General features: G+C 35.7%; 1 protein-coding gene across 3 annotated transcripts in view; it reads right to left on the bottom strand.

The window, feature by feature from the left end:
• Positions 1–5,899: 5,899 nt before the first annotated feature.
• Positions 5,900–23,248, bottom strand: part of MICU3 (mitochondrial calcium uptake family member 3) — a 41,850-nt gene continuing 24,501 nt past the window's right edge. For 2 of the 3 annotated variants that reach the window (XM_042812079.1, XM_042812078.1), the window contains 5 exons: positions 22,512–22,612; positions 19,929–20,100; positions 17,693–17,801; positions 16,627–16,784; positions 5,900–8,247 (listed from right to left, as the gene is read on the bottom strand). In XM_042812079.1, the coding sequence (XP_042668013.1) occupies positions 8,137–8,247; positions 16,627–16,784; positions 17,693–17,801; positions 19,929–20,100; positions 22,512–22,612 (651 nt within the window). In that variant the 3' untranslated portion in view covers positions 5,900–8,136. Of the gene's footprint in view, positions 8,248–13,673; positions 13,749–16,626; positions 16,785–17,692; positions 17,802–19,928; positions 20,101–22,511; positions 22,613–23,248 lie in introns of all 3 variants that reach the window. The other variant, XM_042812080.1, reaches the window with a different exon arrangement.

The following is a 23,248-nucleotide window of genomic DNA, read 5'->3' as shown; positions in this document are numbered from 1 at the left end:
TACATATGGTATTTCATAAAACAAGAGGATAGGGACCAAAACCAATGTGACATAGACAATAAAGCCACTTGGTTTTACTTAATGAATTTAATTTTAATTAATTATGCAAGTCATTGTCAAGACAAAATTTTTAATACAAGATTTAAAGGACTGGATTTGAGTATGTTTAATGAAAATATCCATAGTTATTCAAAACAGATTTTGAAAGTATGGAGAGTAAAATTACCATTGCCTGAAGGCTTGCCCCATGCTTTGTTGGCAAAAGTTAGAAGAAGTGAAGGTAATTTAATCCATTTGATGGCTTTTCATACACTTATTTGGAAATAAGTGACAGTAACCTCTCTAAGAAAAGGCTCCTGGGGTGTTGTGTATTTCCAGGAATATAGGGCTGGACCATGAGAAACTGTATGCATAAGGATGAGTAGGTCATCGTATCATGCCTGGAGTTTATGGAAAGCCTCTTAGAGGTATCATAATTTTTTTTAATGTTATGTGTTGTTATTTAAACAATCACTGTATGCTGTATGTTCGACCTAATTCACAAATTTTCCAATACTCAACTGTTTTTCCCCTCATGCATTTTATGAAGAATACAGAAAAAAGGGAACAGTACTGCACTGTCTTCTGTTCCCTTAACAGTCCCAAAGTGCACAGACAGCACCTGCCATACTGATGTCTTTTTGATGGCAAAACCACTTTTGTGACATTAGAATTCTCCCATACATCATTTTAAAATGCTGCGTATGATACAGGACATACAACAACACATGGAAGGGAAACATGCTAAGCAGTGAAGAATTTATAACCAAGTAATTAATTATTTGAAGACCTCAAATTGGATTGTAGAACTTCTGGTCAGAGGGTCTTCATTGCCCCTCCATGGAAGTGGGCATCTGTAGTCCGGCTTCCTGAATTTTTCATGGATGGTACCATTCTCCTCTCACTGCGCAGATTCCACAATAATTGAGATTTTTTTTCTTTATTTAGCATACTAATAGGTGTTAATTCTTCTTAATATGGCATACTCTTTACTAGAGCTCCAAAATCATGTTCATTGTGGTTCAAAATTAGTCTGTTTAGTGAAACAAACAGGCCAACTTCACTTCAGTTTGGTCAGGACCAGATAACCCTGCCTTGGCTAATGCTCATTACCTTGCAGCATCTTTTGGTCAGAGTGCAGTAGAGGGTTCTTCCCTTCTGCCCTCACCCTGTGCCTGTCCCTCTAAATCCATGCCCATTGGTTCTACAGCTATACCACTCTCTGGAGAAACCTTCCCTCTTCCTCATCCCTCTTCGTGCTGTGGTGAAGCCATCAAAGAGGTTATTTAGCAACAGAAAACCTCAAGAGAGCATATTAAGAGGATTTATTGCATTATGGTGAAAGTAAATTGTGGGATAACCTAAATGGTTAGGCCTACATAGGTAGGTTTCCTGACTGACAGCCTCTCCACAATTGCTTGGGCTATGGTGTACTGTTGCTCTCACAAATATAGACAGAAAACAAAGGCAATTGACTTTCTTGTCATGTCAGGAACTAGACAGTGAGTAGCTGGGTTTGAAGAGGAGGCCTCAATGAGTTTAGCTTACCCTCTTTTCCTTAGCATCTCACTTGGCAAGGTCCTTATCAGAGGGTGATAATGAAACAGGCATTCTCATCTTCCACTGGCTCTGACAGGGAGCTTCCTGCTTTGGGTATAGAAGCAGAGGGTGCTAATAGCACTTCTTTCCATACGAAACCATCTTCATGTCTTCTGTAAAGGTCTAGTTTAAAAATATTCCTGAGCAAGTTGAAAGCACCACATTGAGATAAAAGTCACACCACGGTTGTCATTGCTGATGAGTTCTTTTACATTACTGTCAGATCTTGCTGCATTTCTACAATGCCTGTTGTGTATGGGTAGCTGTAAAGAGCATTCTGGTGCACTTAAGAAGTGAGAAACTGAACTAGGAATTCTGATCTTAGCAAGTCATCCAGCTAGAGCAAACAGTAAGATAGGGTCTGTACACACCGAGTGAAATTATGCGGGCATCTTGAAAGTATTTTAACATGTATTAAACAGTTCCTGATAATCAATCTTGTGAAGTAATAGAGCAAAATTGAAGGTAATATCAGGGAGGGAGAACGTTTCATGTGGTGGAGAGAAATGATCTGTAATTGATAATTTGGCATAAAGAGTCCCTTAAGAGCTCTGTTTTGTAACAGTTTGGAAGGTCATAAAATTTCAAACCAATAACAATAAAAAAGTAAAATGAGCCATAAAAGAAAATAACCAGAACAATGATTATGTAAATGGACAGTGTTCTCCTTAATGTATATGTGGTTTAAATATCCGAATACTGCAGTGAGAGAGCATTTGTCACGCTTAGGTTGGGAATTGCTTCAGCATCCATTCAGTTTCCTGAGGATTTAATATCCAGAGATGGCCATAGATGTTCAAATTTATAGCCCATTCATGAGTTACGACGAGTAGCTGGAAGCACAACATGTGTAACAGCTATAAAATCCCACTGAACTCTTAAGACTACCGTTACAACAACTGAGTGCGGAAAAACAAGACTTCATATTGTGAGCTCATTTTGAATTGTCACAGATTTACTGAATGCTAGAATTGTCTGCAAGCCACGAAACATGATTCTTCCTACAATCTCATAATAACTTTTTGATTGTTTTAAGCACACTATTTTAGAAATATAACTTTTCATTTGGTCAGTTAAAAACTCCCAAACAAGGTATATGCAGAATGTTGTTAGTGCTGAATAAACACACTAACATGCTTTTAAATGAAGAAGTGCTTTTTTTTTTTTTTTTTCTTCCAGCGAATCAAACCAGGAATTTATGGTTTACTGACTATTAACATCTTGTCTATGTAAGCAAGCTGATATGATGGAGTAGTTTCTCAGTCACCAGATGTTTAGTGAAGCAACAAGAGGAGGAAGGAGAATAGGACAGGATGGTAACTTTGCCTTCATACCAGTGCAATGCACAGGCAGACAGGTAGAAGCAGGAATCCACGTTGACACAGGCGCACAAAAATTGCTAATTAGTAGCTTTGCAGGGATGCTCTTTGACATTCATGGTAGAGAACGTGCTGGTAGCTCCTCTCCAGAGAGCCTATGAGTGGTCGCACACTTACCACACATGGAAAAAGAAATCTTTTGGTAGTGCCTCCTTCATGAGAGACATCCTTAGCAAATGCATGTTGCATCCCAGCTGGAGTCAAGTACCATCTGTCTATAGTTCATGGCTCCCAGCCACTTGGGAAATGAGCCACTTGGTAGCCACTCCTGTCTTAATAATTCTAGCCATGAGATGGAATCTTATTGAAGTGCTGGCCCAAATATATTCACTCTTGCTGTCCACTCACCCTAGCTAGGTACTTAATTTGCAGCTGTTTGGATACCCAAACCTGACTGCTGTTGTAAGTTTTTCATTTCTTCATTTTTCATACTCTCCACAAGAGAGGCTCACTTAGCTTCTTTTCAGGTAATGAAATCCTTCCTAGTGATTTCCTGAATGCCGTTCCTGGACTGGTACAATACTGTATTTGCAGAGTCTGTCGTAAGGGGTGTTGTCCAAAGCTGCATTTAGGCTTATTATTTACCTAATCTTCTGTCACTTTATGGCAGTAATTTTTTAATTGTGTTGGTTTTCCCCCAAACCTATTCGTTTTGAAGTTTTCATTGTCTACTATTTTGCCTTTTTGCCACTTATGGTGGGAAAAAAAGGAAAAAGTTATACCATTTCTAACCGACCAACGGGATTATGCACAATGCAAAAGCCTTGCAGAAATTGAGCCCTGCTGAGTGCAATACCCCTGAAGATCTCTTTGTAAGACAGCTTATCTCAGTGACACCATGTGTTGTGGGCACTGTTGGTTTCTGTCCTTTGGTGTCTAAGTAGAGAACTATCAGTTTGACAACCAAGGATGTGCATGATACAGATGCTTTTATTATTAAAACAGGGTTCACCTGCAGGCAATTGAAACCTGTTTATACACAGGTAATGCCTTGCCAAGGCTGAGAAGCTCCATGCCTTGTTCACACATCTGTTTGAGCATTGTCCAGGAATTAGATGCCTGCCCACATTCCTGCTTTCTATTGTCAGAGAGCCACAGAATACGCATCTGTGCAAAGCACTGTATTTTTTTTCTTTCCCCTTCCCAAGAGGCTGTGGGCCAGGTTTTGGCAATTCGTTCACTATCCTGATGAAATTACATAGAAAATGACAGAATTGGAGAACATAAAGGCTTCAGTAGCCTCTCAGGACGTTTGCCACAAACAGGGACTCCTGGATTCCTGTTCTTGCTCCTTGTGCCATGCTTTGTTGTGTGATTTCAAGTGCAGGAGTACTCTATTCATAAGCTATGCTGCCTCTGGCAAGAAGCATACTTTGCTAGCAACTATCACAGCAGCACAAGTCTCTGAATCCAGACTACCATCATTCTGTTCTTCATTTCTGCTCCTGGCAAATACATTGGACCCATGGCAGCCCACATGCAGTTCCATTTTTGCTGTCAGCAGCCTCTAGTGAACCCCTACACTCAGGGCTGCCTGGTTAACTAGTTCAGCTAGCATTTTAAACCATTAAAACAGTTTGCAGTATTTCTGGATCTCATGCAATTCTCTACACACACTTGATAGAAAGCCTATGTGACTAATTTAAGGCTCAGTATCTCGTGGCAAATACTGAGATACTGATACCGTATCTGAAAGGTTGGTTTTATTGTTTTTCTTCTTTTACAGCACTGCAGTCAGCAATATACCCTTTTGAATCAAGGTTGTAGCTTCTAAATCAGAGTTAGAGTGAGGCGGCTTCATTCTTTCAAAACAGAAATTACACCTCAGGCAAATCACCTAACACTGCTTAACAGTAAACCCAGTTATTAAAAAAGCATGGCTTATAGCTATAACTGTTAAGTGAAGGAGGATTATAAATCTGTAAATGAAAAATTTGCAACGGATGCTATGAAGCAGGAGCTGGAACAGTTCCTGTGCAAGGATGTTCATTTCATTTATTTTTCAAATTAAAGTGGACATGTAAATACATGACTCAGCTTTGTGTGCTTCAAAAGCAAAACAAAAAAAAAAAAAAAACAAAACCCCAAACTCCTGACCAGGAGTAATAGCTCATTTGCTTAGATTTAATAGAAACATTTTACTAAAACTCAAATATGTTTAATATGCTGCTATTTCTATGCATGCTTACATATATATAAGAGGTATTTTAAATTACAATTTTTAAGTGAGTACTATTATTTTCTATGCAGCTTTTCTAGTTAACAACAATGTTCACCTGTGGGAGGCATTTGTAAGTCAAGGTAGTGGTAAAGAATTAACATTACCCACTCAAGATTAACATACGCTCCATGTATTTAATCATATTTCTGTGCATAAGAAGAACTTGATCTATGCAAGGGCACCACCTGCTGACAGCTTCAGGCTGCCAAACAAAAGCTTTCATGGACTTTCAAATATTGGGGAAAATACTGTACGTTCAGACATCACATACATTAGAAAGCATATTAGCTTTGGCTCAATTTTAAGGGGAGTTCAGACATGGTATTGCTATAGTTTTGCTTTAGGTTCATTTTTTGAGTAGTCAGATTTTGGTCTGATGTTTCTTCTTCTACAAGTATTAGTTTGAAAGGGTTACTGACAAAAAAACTACAGACATGTCCCCTGAACATGATAGATCATTCATTTGAGACTGTTTTATAAACAAAGTGAGAAAAAAAAAAAAAAAAAAAAAAAAAAAGAAACATTCCTCTATCACTTTTAGGTGGAAAATAGGAAACCAAATAAGTATAGGAAAGCAGGCCCTATGACCAACAACATGCAATTTTAATAATATACACTGCAATGCAAATTAGCTTCAAGTGCTTTTATTTTGAAATAAAATACATATATTCATATTCTACATTACATATATTATTATTAAATATGAAAAAAATACTCTTAAAAACTAATCTGACATTTTTCACATTCTATTTTATACTCTGTGGCTACAGTTAGGACACATATAGAAAAATGACAAAATTGTCTCAAGCCAGCCATAAAAGCAAAATGCACTATTGGCTACAGTAAGGAAGGAGACAAATGATGATGGTGCTACTGCCTATTCCAGCAGGAAGACCACTGGTGAGAGGGCAGTAATGCCTGAATGGAGGAAGGAATGAGGGGAACTCCTTCAGTAACTCCCTATCCCTTCTTCCCGTTTCTGTCCTTCATCACTGAAGCAGCAAACTGGGTTTTACTTGCACTGACAAGAAGCAGTGAGACAGATCTGCGTACCAAGATGATACATTGAATACTAATCATTCCCTAAATCAAACACAGGGATTATATCTTATCCATGTCCTGCTGTATCAATTCAAGAACCCCTATACAAATATTTTCTGATTCTTTTCGTATTGTCAGTAGTTTAAGGAGGTCAGGGTGAAAATTTGGTATTTATAGTGAAATGTAAATTAAAACAGCGTCCTTCAAAAGCTTTCTGAACTCACTTTTTCTTTAAAGCTACATTTAAAAAGACTAATTAGCACTTCAAATTAGCACTTTTTTTTTTTCTTTCTCGAGGGAAAGTTCTTAAAGAACATTCTGCTTTTCATTTTGTTTTGATTTTTAAATAGATAATTGTTACAATTAAGTAGTTCTGAACACAACTGTAGTTACATAGATGCTATATATTCTTCTATTTGCATGTGATATAAGATGATATTTGAACAATGTGCACTAAACATAATTTCAAAAAGTTTGCTTACAATCATTTGGAGTAATAAAAGATTTCATAAACTTTAGAGGTTGGAAAGATCCCTGGAGATCATCGAGTCCAAGCCCTATGCTAAAGCAGGTTCCCCACGTTTTCAGTTTGAAATATTTCAAGGCATAGATTGTTCCTATACAAATACAGATGTATTTAGCATCCAGTCCACCTTTTCAATAACAATATAAAAACTGTGTTCATGTTTCTTCAGCTCTAACAGACAACATACAATAGTCACCTTGAAAGGGAGTAAGGAAAACAACACTGCTGCAGAGTAGCAAAGAAAAAAATTAAGAGGAAAACCCAAATGTAACAATGTTTTGATGACTGTTTCAGTATTATCTAAACATACAGGGTATGAAAGGTAAGGTGGCTACTGACTGCCTGTAGTCTCCATCACCTTAGTAAGGCCTAATTTATGTCTAGTATTTGATCTGAAATATTTAAATATTAGTAAGTGTTACTCTGTGCTGCTGCATGCACTCATATTTTGTTTTGCTTTTTAATTTGGCACAAACACTAGTTGTTTATTTTTCAGATGCTGCATTCCAGAGTACTGAATTAGACAACTATAATTTCTACTCAATGCCACGTCTTCATATAGAAGTGCACTATTCACAAGAAACACAATTTTACTCTACCAGAAATACGTAAGTGAATATACACATGGAAGTAAGGTTTATAATAAATATCATAAAGTGTGTTACTTAACAGGAATTTGAATATTTTTACTTCCCTTCAACATACTACGCATAAGACATCTTAAAATCAGTACAATTTTTACAGGATTAAATTAATAAAGATAATAATAAGACTTAGAAAATCTGAACATTATAGTTCATACAGTACCTCTCTTAGGTAAATACCTATCTTTCACATTATAATCAATAATTTTACCATAACAGCTTTGTTAACTTCTAAGAGTAATTTGTACATTCAAATTCATATGTAATTTGTGACATAAAGCATTCTCATTCCCAATTTAGCACAAACATCTAGCAGTGTTCTTCTGAAAGCAAATTCACAGTCTAAGTTGATATAGCCAGTTTCTCTCCGTTGCAGAAATGTTTGTTTATTCAGGTGTAATACTTATTTTTGTTTTCCTGTATGTGAGAAAGATATCTCAAAATAACAACAAACATTCAAAACGCATTCTTATGAAAAAGACTTGTGCCAATCAGACTACAGCTTGTCATTTAAATGAAATACATACTGAAAAGTGGTTGTACGAATTCTACACTTTTATTGGAAAAGCAGTCCTTTGTTTTCTACTGCAACTGGAAGATTCATGATCCACCTGGGTTAGCCTGTTCTTCAACCAGAGTTTGTAAGAATAAATATAGTTCTAACCAGGGCACATAATCCTGCTTTCTCTATCTCAGCATATCTCGTCTCCGAAATTGCTTCCATAGATCTCTGAGATGTTCACTGGTTACAGTCATCACACAAGAGTAATACTCCTTCCAACCATACTTGGGACTCTCCTGTGAAAAGTGAAAAACATACAATTGGAAAAAGATATTTTTCACTAAATAATACATTAAATTTTACTCAAACTCGTACAGACTTGATATATGTTTTAGTATTAAAATCATGGAAGATCAAATACTTCAGTGGCCCAGAGGTACTTAAAGTAAGGTCTATAAATCTATATGTAGGATAAGTTTTAAAAACACATCCTCACCTCACAGTACACAATTAGCACTCAACAAAAAGCCTATTTATATCAAAAGCTTTAAGAGAGCTTCCTCTTCATTCAAGTATGTCCTACTCTCTATAGTTTTGTTTCCTCCTTCTCTGTGTTGACATTGCAGTAAGAAGTTCGCCTCTAGCACAAAATAAATAGAAAATTACTGATGTTTATGAAACTGAGGCATCATGAAAAGCCAAATAAAATCTATGTAGATTATATGAATGCTTCTTTGCACTAGGTCACCTTAAATCTTAAACTGCACTGGAACACAGTAACATTAAGAAGTGCTGTGGTCACAGATGCCTCATCCCTACAAGTGTTCAAGACCAAGATGGGGCCTGTGGCAATCTGATCTACTGGAAGGCATCTTTGCCCATAGCAGAGGGCTCGACACTAGCTAAGCTTTAAGGTCATTCTGTGATTCTATGATAAGTGAACACTAAATAGAGAGAAATAATGGCCCACACCTGGCCTGGGAGTCTCACTAGGCTGTATGCTGTCTGCAAGAATCACCAGATCTCCTTATTTCTCCCATTATGCCACACTTTTTGATAGGACATACATAAAGATGGAGAAGGATTAAATATTAGAACAAGAAACAGGATAAGGAAGGAATAGAAATTATGTACATGACTCCAAAGCAGCCCTCTTATTGTAGATAAATTAGAAGCATTTACAAATAATTTTATATTGCAATCCATCAGTATCTGGAGGCAAATTGTTAAAGTGTTAAGGTGAGAGATTGTCTAATAGCTAGTTTTGGTTAAGCAGTGTGAGGTTGCTTAAAATACTATGCCAACACAGCATATTAAAAGTAGCTATTACAGAATGAAGCCTACATTCCATATATTCTTATTACTCATCCTGTACAATTAAAAACATAGAATATTATGCAGAAGTTGTAAATATTCAGAAAGCAATCTAATCACACTATATAACAGACTTCAAATGAAATATTAGAAACAATACTTACAAGGATGTAATTCAGTTGAGATTTATGATCAATTTTATTAAAAATGCAGGACTTGCAAAACGCATTGTGTTATTTAACAAAAACACATTCAGTCGATTAATCACTGCTCTAAGATACGCATTTCCTTTTCATTTTAATAAACAAGTTCAGAGGAATACTTGTGAAAATCAGTAAAAGAGACGCTGAACCACATGAACTGTTCATTTTCTTCTAAAGGTATGCGTCATTATTGTATCTACTCTCAGTGAACTAAACCAGCAGAAGTAACACATTGCTCACACTCTCTGATATTTTCACATTCCACTGGAACATTTTCCTACCACTGTATCCAGATATGTTCTTAAGGAACTAGTCACTTTTAGCATCAAAAGTCCGAGTTCTGTAACTTCCAGTCATATTTGTAAGATGAGTTAGGTGTGACCATCATACATTTTTCTCTTCATCTGTTTCAGAGATTAATTAAGTTTAAAAGAAACCAAAGAGGCTGTCACTTCTTTTTTTCTGATAGATGTATTCAACCAACATGTCAGAGAAGTGTGAAAATGAAAAAATTTCATATCACTAACCACAAGACAAAGCAGAAGACAGAAGATAGCAGTTTACTGTTGAAATTCAAATGAGGAATCTTTCTCAAAATGAGATTTTCTTCCCCAGTAGTCCCCTTCCTAACCTTTTGTTTTTAACTATTATTACTGCATAAAAAAAAAACTTACTGAAGATTTAGAAAGTCAACAGAATTAAGACTATCTAGCAAACAGTTCTTGTAATGCAAAAATCTTAACATATTCAAGAACATGTTGGGATGTACATCTCAATTTCTTTACAATTATGACAGAATACTTATCTTTAGTAATGTAAAAGCAAAATTGGAATTACATGTTAGATCTCTATTACAGTTACTGAACACATAAATAGTTTAGCAAATAGCACTTTTAAATGGACTGGAATTCCTACTGAAGTTGGCTTCTTACATCCTGCTTTAGAAATTACCTCTGAAAGGGCTCTGTTAAAAATGTCTTCAAAGAATCATAGAATGGTTTGGGTTGGAAGGGATCTTTAAGATCATCTAGTTCCAACCCCCCTGCTACAGCCAGGGACACCTCCCACTAGATCAGTATGCTCCATCCAGCCTGGCCTTGAATGCCTTCACGGAGGGGCCGTCTACAACCTTGCTGAGCAACCTGTTCCAGCATCTCACCATCCTTACAGCAATGAACTTCTTCATAATATTTGGTCTAAACCTTTCCTCTTTCATTTTAAAGTTCGTCCTATTGCTACATGTCCCTATAAAAAGTCCCTCCTCAGCTTTTCCACAGACCTCCTTCAGGTACGAGAAGGCTGCTATGAGGTCCTCTTGGACCCTTCTCTTCTCCAGTCCAAAGATCCTCAACTCTTCTTTCGGCCTATCCCTGGTAGGAGAGGTGCTTGATAATCTTTTTCTCTTGGATAGCCTTTTGTTAAAACTCTCAAAGCAGAGTTCTCTTCTCAATTCTGTTTGTCAGTTCCCTGCTAATGTGATTTCTACGTTCTCCCTATAGGAGAGTAACTGCTGATCCCAAGACAAGTTCTGTGCCCTGTAGCAAGATCAATGTAGAAAAACAAGCTTTGCAAGAATATTGTCAGCTGCTTGGATCACACCGAGCTTGTATCGTTGATCCCTAAGGACAGATTTTAATTATTTATTATAAGGGTATAGCATTCTATACACTTTGAAGTAAACAGCATTAGTGCAATGTGGAGATAACACTGAGTGCAATGTACTGTTTTACACCATTTCAGTGTGCCAATTCAAACTACAGTATAATCAGTGTGTATTAGTATATGTATTAGCAATAAGTATGCCAACTATCTTAATCTCTTTCATCAGTTCTAAGTTTACCACAGAAAGTATATCACTTCTCACTTTAGCCTCAAGTTTCCATTTCCATTAACCAACATTTGCTACAAACTTTAAGAAATATTAGCAACAAATTTGAAAAAAAATATTGTGAACTATGTACCATTTTAAACAACTCAGAATAGCTAACAGGATATGTTAATGTAATTCATCACAAGAGACAAGGAGCAGTTGCTCAAGTGACGAGCAGTAGCTGACAAACATGTCTGCAGGGAAGAAGGAGTTTTATACATATGAGGCTTATACTGCATTCTTCACTGCACAAGGAACAGCTATCTGATAGATACCAGATAGATACTAGAAGCATTCTTGTTACTGCACCCAAGAGAGCTACAGGCACGAAGAGGAGCAGGTTAATAAGCCACCGCCATACTACTGCCTGCAAGGCTGCCTGTAACCATGCTAGAGCACTCAATTAATTTGGCTTCTCTGTGCTGTCTCCCAGCACATACTGTAGACATAACATTATTCAATTTAAAAAATTTTCCTTGAAAATAACTATGTATTATGCAGAGTGACAAAGTCTCCCACTGTAAATCTGTGTGTGTGTGCATGTTTGTATAGATTTATTTAAATATTTATCCAATTTACTGCATCTCAACAGGCAAATGAATTAATTTATTGCCTAAATTCAGGTCTTTCTCAAGGTGTTCAGGCATTTGAACTTTATGCTTTTATCACAATTTCTCTTTTTGACACCAAAGCTGATTTTATTATGCTTGATGATTAGACATTGGATTTTTTTCATGTCACTGCATTTTGCTCCAGTCACTCACATACTATTCACTAAAATTATTAGGAAAGCATCATGGCCATACAAATATTTTGACAATTTCCTGCCAGAGCTGTTCATTATCTTTAAAAGTTTCCAGTTTAAACAACATATAATATGTAATTACAATGCGGACTGTACCTGGCAATGTGAAAAAAACCCAACCTAACAAATGGCAGAATTAGTGGGAACTCAGAGGGACTTTGTTATCTTGAAGGTCTTTTCCAACCTCGATAAGACTATGAGTTTTAAAGATATGGGAAAGGAAGAAAGGAAATTCTCTAAGAGTCAAAAGTTTATTTCAAAAATTTATCTGAAGCCATTAATTTCCTCTCATGTGATTGTTAGTAGAATTACTAAAATGTTGTTTTAACTATTTCATTGGTCATCCATTAATCAAACTGAGAAACAAGATGACAATAGTTTAAATACATTGTCTCCCTCTTACCTACCTTACACAGAGATTGACAAAAGAAAAACACCTCTCATCCTTAAAGCCATCACTTTATATATAAATAGGATCCAAGAAAATCCAGCTGAGTATAGCTAGACTGCCTGCTTTTCTGCCATGCTGTTTCAAAGTTAGAGAAGAAAGACTTAAACTAGAGGGATTTAAAGATGGTTATTAGACAAGAAGTCTGAGCCTAATACTCAGAATCTGAGCTTAAACTCAAAATTTAAAACACCTGGGGAACCTGCAGTCAAAACTATCTGGGCCAAAAGCACATGAGATGCACTGGCTGCTCTGGTCCACTCACTTTGTCCTTTCCCATTGACAAACATGGGACCTACATTAGCTTTCAACAGTCTTCACAGAAACTGCTGCAAACCCTATGGGTGAAGAAGTGCTGGCACCAAAAAAACTGTAAACTGCAAAGTAGCCAACTCTTGCTTTATGTAAGGGAGTTCAATATCCAAGTGTCTACTGACACATTTCTGCTGCATCCATAGTGTGACTGGTAGTTTCACAATGTGACCCTAAAATATCCATACTGTAGTTTTTACACTTCACAATACATTTTAATTTGAATATTCACATGCCAGATATATAGAAACAGCCAAGATGGTCATGTGTGGTCACAGTGCCTGTTTTTAAAACAGCTGGTGTAGAAAAAATTGTGCAAAAACATTAATGCTTTTGGAAGCATCTGCATACATCAAAGTAGAATCCAATTACTAACAGTCTCTCAAGGAGAAAAATCTGTTTTTCCAATCTTCACTGGTGAATATTTATTAGCAAGAAGTAGTTGATAAATTACTGAAAAGATGATCACAGGACAGACAGAAAAAAAAAAAAACAACGAAAACTACATAAGAATACTTTCCCCTATCCTAAACATAGCACAAAATTGCACTTGGTTCACAAAACACTGACAGCATGAATTATTGTCAATTCCAGAATAAAATCCTAACACTTCAGTCAAAAACACAACACAACATCTTGAGCTGCTACATTGCTCACAATAAGATAACCTACTCTTGAATTCTGAAATGGGAAACGAAGCAGCAACAGTTTAACATTCAGCCATTCCTGCAAGCATGCCAGCACACTCAGACTGGGCAGCTAACACATACCGTAATTTATCTGCTATAGAGTTCCTTCCTCACGCAGGATTTGAAAGTAGTATACCTCTGTATAGGTTTGTAGCCCTGTGGAGCAGAAGATGGAGAAGTGCGCAGGTGCAGACAACACGTGAAGGCAGCCAGAGGTAAGCATAAGACAACAGTATCATGAAAATACAAAAAAATGGCTTTAAATGACAAATATCTAGAAGATACAGTATAGTAGGTTCTGGGTAAAATGGTTATATTGCTTAGTCATTATGGTCCGAATCTTTCAGGTAAGAAAAAGGAAATTTGTAATGGAAAGGGAGTCTATTTACGTATGTTTAAACTAAAAAAAAAAAAAACCGTAAAAAAAAAATTAAACCAACGAGCAAATCATTTCTGAATGTTTTTGTAAGTTTGTGGCAATACTCTGACTGACCACTTGATGGCAGCTTAATACACTAGTTTTTTTTCAAAACCAAACAAAGTTCCAGGTTACGATACTGTGTTTCCAATAGAGAAATTTCTTCAAATAAACTCCTGAAGACATTTATTTTCCCAAAACATACTTCAAATCACAGGTATATGCCAAAATGAATATTTATCATGTTCTTGTAAGGGGCAGTACCTGATTCTCTTCTAAATTTATGGCTATGCTTTTAAATAGGACAAATATGATGCAGATCTTTTAGAATCCCAGTTTCTCCGCACCTGTGTAATGCTTTACTTTTCCTTAGTATCTTTTCCTCAGTATATCATTACAAAATGTCCTTTTCTATAACACATGTTCTTCTTAGTTAAATCTGTAATTACCTCAAGGTTCTTCTGGGCAAACATTTTAATAAAACAACCATTTAAAAAGTTGAATTACTTCAAATTACAGAACTGTTATCATCTGTTAGTTTTGGATTTTTTTTACAATGGTACCCAGGAACTACACTGATCTGAGCAGACAATAATTGTAAGTTATTTAATATTAAAATCAGGCATTTAAACTTCATAAAAAGGTTAAAATTCTGCCAAGGCAAAAATTTCTATGTTACTAAAAACTACTGCACAAATGGAAATAACGTTCTTTCATCTGTAAAACATAACTGACCAAATCTTTATACAGATTCAAAACATAGTTATTAACAAAGATTTGTTAGTGATATGTTAGTTTTGATTTAGCACAAGACAGTGTCCGAGCCCACCATGATGCAGGAGCTAAAAAGTAAACTTTTGCTTACTGTAGCCACATTAAATATTCTAAAATTTTTCATGTATGAATAATAGGATGCAATTAATGACACTTTCCACCAATTAGTTCTGGGCAAAAAGTTATTGTGTATTCTCTAGTCCTCATTCTAAAACCAGATGGGAGGAGAAAGGTGTTATTAAAATAAAAAGGAGGATTTTTACAGTTTTATTTCACAGGCCACTACAAAAGAAAAAAAAAAAAAAATAATCAGCTTTGTGTGAGAAAATCTTACTTGAAATGACAGTTGGTAAGTTCAGTACTGTAACTGTCTTGGAATAGTAAAGAATGATCTCTGAATAATCAAACAAGCCTGAATGTCGGTATGTTTAGCAAAAACAAGATTGAATATGCTATTTCTGGCCACTGAACAATAGGACTAAATCGTGTCTCCTTCTCTGCAACCCAGGAGATATCTAGTATTAAATAAAACTAGGCATGATTTATGAAGGAAAGTGCTACTCATCCACACATCCTTGAGAATGCTCCACAGCTTTTTATGGAGCTCTCTAGAATATTTTAAAGAGGCCAAGGCAAAAGTAATGTACATGCATAAGTTTAAATAGCATTGGATGACATGGATTCTCAGGGACTATATGTGATCTCTTTCATGCATTTTGTGGAGTAAAAAACATGTAAAACATTTACAAGAATTGCTTAGTAAGCAGACTGTGTCCTGGTTAAATTAACATACAGTGGCACAATTGAGAAACAATTAAAACATATAGCTGAACATCTTGAAACAGTTATGAAACAATTATCATTCCCACACGATAATAAAGGGATTTGAGGACCAACAAGCAAATAAGATCATCACAAGTGCAGTGGTTGTTACCCACACTTTTAAATTAGATAATAACATTTAAAAAAAAAAAAAAAGAAGAAGTAATCTAAATAGACTCAACAACACGGAAAATTTTAAAATTACATGTAGAAAGCTAATTTTGTGTGACTAAAATTTCATTACAGAAGTAATATACTGAAATGTGAATTATAGATATCATCATATACATCTTTTGGAAAAATCAAAGTTCAAAATTTATGTCTAGCTAGTGGGCTAAGCCGTAGGTAAGAACAGCACTTTGCATTTGATTAAAAGTGTTAACAGCTGTTATATGGACAAAGAACTGTGACTTTTATTGCTCATACTTTTTTTTTTCCCTCTGCTTCTATACAATTTCTTACACTGAACCTGAAGATGGCAGCAAGGCCTATACATTCACCTAGAGGAAAAAGTTGTACATGTGATTTACAAGTGGTTCCTTATGAACATTTTCTGCAAGTAATTTTCTGCCTTTGAACTTCTTGTAACTTAAAATGATAGATACAGGGTTAAGTTATCAAAGCAACTTTGAACCACAATGTAGTGTTTTTCAGCAGAACCAATTTAGAAGACAAATTGTCTATTCCCTGAAAATAACCCAGCTGTTATTACTATCCTTGTCAGAGCTCTTAATGCCAATCTGTGAGTTGCACAATACAGCAGAAATGACAGAATACAGTATGCAGTGAATTGATCATGTTTGATCAGTGTACTATGTTCTGTGTTCTTTGTATTACTTTTTGATTAAAAAAATAACCAAGAATGCCAGAAGGTATTTATCTTACAGACTGCTTTAGGATTTCTATAAAATGTTTATACATATGAACCATTGATTTGCAACATATCCATGCCACAGGTGAAAGTAAGAAGTAGTAAGCAGTAAAATCAATTAATATAAATTTAAAACTTAAAATCCTTACCCTAAACCCTCGATTAAGTCTATCTTTCATAATGCCAATAAATTCTTTGTAACTCAATTGGTCATCTCTGTCGACATCAAAAATCTTGAATACCGTGTTCACCAAATGTGGTGAAAGCTTTACACCTGTGGCTACATAAACAGCACGCTTGAATTCATCTACATAAAGAAAACATCAGAAGAAAAAATAAACACAGACATTTAAACTTTGAAATCCAAGCAATCTTTTAAACTAAGTTTTCACACTTATGCATTAAAATAATGAAATTTGAAAAACAGAATTGAATTTCATGAATCTAAGGTAAATAATTCTCAGCTATTATAAAATAATACATGCAATATCAAATATTTTGTATGGAAGATAACAGTTGATATACTACACTATATCTAATAATAAAACCAGAAAATCATATTATAATTACACTTACATTACATTTATGCTGATGGCATTTACTTAACTGACAGAACAAAAGAAATAGAACTTAGGAAATAAAACGGAAAACCATATATTCCATTAGTAAAGCCACATGAGGTAGGACTACACTGGTGCTGATGTGTCAGACTTCACTGAGATGCTACTTGGGGTGAGTACACAAGCTTGACCACTTCAATTTGCACTCCCCCATGCATTAAGGATTTTATTTAGCACACACCTTTCAATTCCCACTTACTGACTTGTGAAAAAATCTGCCCCTCTTTGAACCTTCTGAATCTGTTTCCTTCCACAAACTTCTCAGCAGTAAGTTTCTGAGATCCACTATGTAAAGATGCTCTCACTTACTTTAAGCTGATCTCTTACTAGTGTCATCAACTGCCTCTTAACTCTTGTACTGATTTGATGTCAAACTGTCCTGTATTCAGCTTATCCAGCACTCACATGATTTTATAAGGCTTTACTGTATCTCTTAAGACAGACTTCTCTCTAAGCTCTTTTCAGAATTTTACCTGAGATGCTAAAAGGACAAACTAGGAATGAAAAGACATCTTCCTCTCTATTTTAGTCAACGGATCTGTATTTCTGTCAAAAAAAATTGTCTAAAATTATCTGACTTTTTATAAACACTTACCTTGACCTATGGAACGACTTGCAAAATTATACATTTGCATTGCAATTGTAAAGTCTTCTAGGTTGTTTAAGAACTGGAAAAACGATCTAAATTCATCAAAGGTGATACCCTAATGAAGAAAAGAATGTATATTAGTATGATTAAAAGTATCAGTAGCGACAACGAGGGAATAAACAAACCTTGCCTCTACATAAATCTACTTCATTTGAGAACAGATACTACAGTCATTGAAATAAACATGTTTATTGGAGTCAGTGGAGTCCAATGACTCCAGTCACTGGAGTCAGTGAAGTACAGAATTTGGATCTTGTAAAGAATGAAAGATGTCTTTCCTATTTTCCACTACAATGTATAGCAAATTCTTATTGAAAATACAGCCAGAAATATTTCCCTCCTACTTAAGTCTATCTCAAAAATTCCAAAAGGATTATTAAGATGTGCCAGTTAACATTGAGAATGAGTCTAGGTTTGTACAAATATTGCAAAGCCTACTAATGAGAACCACTACCAACCACTGTTATTTATGTGTATGTGCACTCACAAAAGTATGTGGAATTAACAAACATGACCTAATGTAAGCACTATATTCTAAGGAGAAGGTTTTACACATCCAGATTTAACCACGTAGATCTCTTCAGTTGATGCTCTTAAGTCTTATATTGCAGGGTGTCTCCAATTAAAAAAAATCTTTTCCATTTTGACCAGAATTCAGAATTTCTTCTATAAAATGCGAAGTTTTTAAATAGCATTTTTTTCCCTTTCCTTGTGGTATTTGCTCTTCTTTTCCTTTGTCCTAGCTACTAATCCAAAGACATGATAATTTACTGCTACATCAATACTGACAGATTCTTAAACAGAGACTTTGGATAAAGCCAGGACTGAATTAATGCTAGAATGGTATTAATCTCATCCTTTCCCATCCTTTGTACATAAAAAAGGTAGTGGTTTATTTATTTTATATTTTATTATTTGGACAGATCATATTTTACTAGAGAAAACCATTATATTAATGTACAAATTATGTTAAAATTCATGGAATTTCTTTAGGAGCTGGTACTTGTGCTAATTTCAGGTGCCAAAATGAATCACTAGGTGCTTGGCATCCAGTTAGTAAAAGGAAGAAAACATACTGTGAGCAGGCAGCATACCAACTGAACATTTTAACATGACTACATGCATGCCAAGTGACATTTCTTCCATTTATTTCTATTCCCCAATCATTAATAAGAACCACACAGCCATCATTAACTATATACAAGTGATCCACTCTTAAGACTATGTACAGCCAGATAAAGTGTGTCAATGTTATTTCTGAAGAGATGTTACTCAGGTGGCAATATAAAAGACAAGTAAGGGAAAGAGGATTTTTCAAATACCTCATTACTAGAAATTTTTGTTGTTGTTGTTGTTTGAGTCTTATTTTTTTTGTCATTTAAACTGAACTTGAATGTAGTATAAAGCTTAAAAATATTACTAAATCACAAAACGAACTATATTATTTATGTCATTTACTATTCTACTTTTTAGTCAGCAATTAATTAGAGAAATGTAAAATGCACAGATTAGGAATAGAATAAATTCCTGGTGCTACAGAAATCAGTGACAGAATCTCAGAATTTCAGTCCAGCAAGGTTATGTTTCCATCCTGAGAACACTGGGACTAAATGCTGTGGCCCACTACTATCCTAGAGTGGTTTAACCCAGCAAGCAGCTAAACACCACAGCACCTTTCACTCACTCCCCCTCTCTCAGTTTGGGAGTATATACACATATATATATGTGTGTATACATGCATATACACATATACATATATATATGCATACAAACAGACAAAATGAGAGGCATAAAAACTGCTCACCTCCTGCCGACCAATGCCTAGTGTGTCTCCAGGCAGCAGCAGCCTCCCCAGCCAACACCCCTCCATTTTAGGCTTTTTTTTTCCACATGGTGTCATATGGTATGGAATATTCCTTTGGCCAGTTTATGCCAGCTGTCCCCAGTTCTGTCCCCTCCCAGCTCCTTGCACTCAGTCAGCTCCCTTGCTGGCAGGACAGCAAGAGAAACTGAAAAACTGAAACATCCTCAGCTCTCCACAGCATTGCTCAGCAACAACTAAAACTTGGGTGTGTTATCAACTCTGTTTTTCTTGTAAAGCCAAAACATAACATCACATCAGATGCTACGAAGAAAATCAACTCTGTCTCAGCTGAACCAGGTCACCTAGTTAAACACTTACCTTTTCTTCAGGAATCCTGCAGCGCATGTTTTCCAAGTAACTTGATGTATTTTCTACATTGGTGTATCTCAAAAGAATATGTGCAAAGTCTTCCTCACTGATAGTGTTCATCCCATTAGAATAGGAAAGGAATTCTATTTCTAGAACCTCAGTTTGTAGGTTATCCATAAATCTGAAGCATAAACATGAATATGGAAAATCAATAATATTCTATATTTTTTTTACAATTCTTGTATAAGCATGTCCATTAAAAGACTTGTAAAACACAAAGCCAAACAGTATGATACAAATTATTTCCCTCTTTGTAGCACTGACTGTACATTTGTTAATTCCATCCATTCCCATATTGATGTAATATCAAATCAATGCAACAACCTTCAAAGATGCAGAGTTTTAGCAAGGATTAAAATAAATTATAAATTTAAGGATTACGTAATTTCCAGCTTGTGTTTGCTTAATTGTTTTCAGTGGGGCACTGAAAATTCAGTGAAAATTTTTAATATTTTAATTTATAATTTTAATTTTATATTGGAATTTTTAATTTTTATGTGCTAGACAGAAAATATCATTGGATTGATAATTTCTCCAAATCTATTCCCCACTTATTTAACTTAGATTGAGATTAATCTCACTTTTCTCTCTTTAACAACCTAAGTAGGATGAGCCAGCTCTTCCAGCCTTTCAATATCACCTATTCTCTTTTCAACACTTCACTTATCTTGACATTTCTATGAACTCTTTTTAATTTAACAACACATTTGGTAAATTCTGGACACCAAATCTGGCTAATGAACAAAACAGCTGGTTACAACTTACAATATATAAAAGGAAATATAACTTCCCTGATCCTGCTTTATGTCCTAGCTATACTACCAATGACAAAAGTAGTTCTCTGGTCACGGTACTGTTCTGGAGCTTAAATCCACTGACTGTCAAACACAACCCATACAGGTCCCCAAAGTACTTGCCTTCTCAACACTGTAATGCTACTTCCTAATATATCATAGAATCATAGAATCATAGAATCACCAAGGTTGGAAAAGACCTAAAAGATCACCCAGTCCAACCGTTCACCTATTCCCAATAGCTCCTACTAAACCATGTCCCTCAACACAACATCCAGCCTTTCCTTGAACACCCCAGGGTCGCTGACTCCACCACCTCCCTGGGCAGTCCGTTCCAGTGCCTGACCACCCTTTCTGAAAAGTAATACTTCCTAATGTCCAGCCTGAATCTCCCCTGCCGTAGCTTGAAGCCATTCCCTCTGGTCCTATCACTAATGACACGAGAGAAGAGGCCGACCCCCAGCTCACTACAACCTCCCTTCAGGAAGTTATAGAGAGCAATGAGGTCTCCCCTGAGCCTCCTCTTCTCCAGGCTGAACATTCCCAGCTCCTTCAGCCTCTCCTCATATGGCCTGTGTTCCAGACCCCTCACCAGCTTTGTTGCCCTCCTTTGAACACGTTCCAGGGCCTCAATATCTTTCTTGCAGTGAGGGGCCCAAAACTGGACACAGTACTCGAGGTGCGGCCTCACTAGTGCTGAATACAGGGGAACAATCACCTCTCTGCTCCTGCTTGCAACACTGTTTCTGATGCAAGCCAGGATGCCATTGGCCTTCTTGGCCACCTGGGCACACTGTCGGCTCATGTTCAGCCGAGCATCAATCAATACCCCCAGGTCCATTTCCTCTACGCAGTCCTCCAGCCACACCGCCCCAAGCCTGTAGCGTTGCCTGGGGTTGTTGTAGCCGAAGTGCAGGACCCGGCATTTGGCCTTGTTGAAACTCATCCCATTGGCTTCAGCCCAGCTCTCCAGCCTGTCCAGATCCCTCTGTAGGGCCTCGCTGACTTGACTTTTAAGAAATAAAATCATCTCAAATCAAAAAGATGCCTACGAAAAAGTGTAAGGAAAGCACAGTATTTCCCTGAGCCTCCAGTTCAGAGATTTTTTCAGCTGGAAAAGTAGTTTTGAATAAAACTTGATGGATCTTCTTTTGTGAATATGACTAGTAGGTTTTGACCTCCATGGCATTCATAGTATATTCTGGGCACTGTAACTAGATTTCATGAAAAAACCACTATTTTCTGTTTTTTTGTTTTGAACTTACCACACCGCGATTTCCCTTGACAATCCATAATTTTTTCTATTGTATGAAAAACAATATATTTTTTGTAACGTACATGATAAAGGGAAAATATTCCCAAACATCTGATTAATTAAAACACACAGATAAAATAAACTATAAAGACAATAGATATTGGTACATAGGAAGCAGCACTGATGCAGGGCTTTTTACTATACAATCACATAATCATCGAATATTCCATATTGGAAAGAACCCACAGGGATCACTGAGTCCAGCTCATGGCTCGACACAGGACCACCAAACAACAGACCACACCTCTGTCTCATTGTTGCTTTTATTATATTACTCTATGTGCAGCACAAAGGGAAAATAAAATTTATATCCTATATACACTATATACAAAAATGCATAAATTATGTGTATGGTAATATAATACACATTAATTAGAACAAGCATGCATTTCTTTAAAAGTAATTCATAAAATTGAGACTTACCTATAAAAATCTTCGAAGTTCAGTTCAGCTTTTCCTTTCTTGCCAAAAAAGTGTACAAGCAGTGTTGTATCTGACAGTGAACTTGCAATATCATCAGTACGCTTAAATATTAGAATTAAAGAAAAAAATGTATAAAAGAACATGATTGGATTACTTACAGAATGATAATTTGAGAATGTCTATCAACACAATGGATCTTTCTATAAAAAGATTTTGTGTTTCATAGTGTTTAAAAAGATTTTAGTATTAAAATTTGTTAAATTAATTTAATCATATAAAATAGCATTTTTCCACACAAAATAGCATTGAGCTGTTAATTGCATTCAGTAGAAAACACTTCAGCACAACAACCTACTATTATGGATGCTGCAATGAATAAAAAAAAAAAAAAAAAAAAAAAAGCATAAAAAAGCCCATAAACCCCTGAGGAAAAAACTGATCTAATCAGTTGAGGTAAATCACAAGAATAACTCCCTTTGTACAAAATCTCCCCTTCTTTCTACTGGACAAATATGAAGATATTAAAAAAACTTACTTCATGTAATCTTATATTTTCTTATATTCTATGTTATTTTATACAAACTATATATTCCATGAATACTCAATAAGGTGTACTTTATTTGATTCATTATCATAAACAGCAGATGACTACTGTTAAAATCTTACTGTCAAATATATTAAAAGCAAAATAAATATAAAAATAAATAAATAAATCCACGGAGTAATTTTTTTTTTAT

The sequence above is a fragment of the Centrocercus urophasianus genome, unplaced genomic scaffold, assembly GCF_019232065.1.
Source record: "Centrocercus urophasianus isolate 14NV4802_14NV808 unplaced genomic scaffold, USGS_Curo_1.0 seq_13, whole genome shotgun sequence".
In the NCBI taxonomy this organism is placed as follows: Eukaryota; Metazoa; Chordata; class Aves; order Galliformes; family Phasianidae; genus Centrocercus; species Centrocercus urophasianus.
Note: the sequence above shows the minus strand (reverse complement) of the source record. Positions and strands in the feature narration are given on the sequence as shown.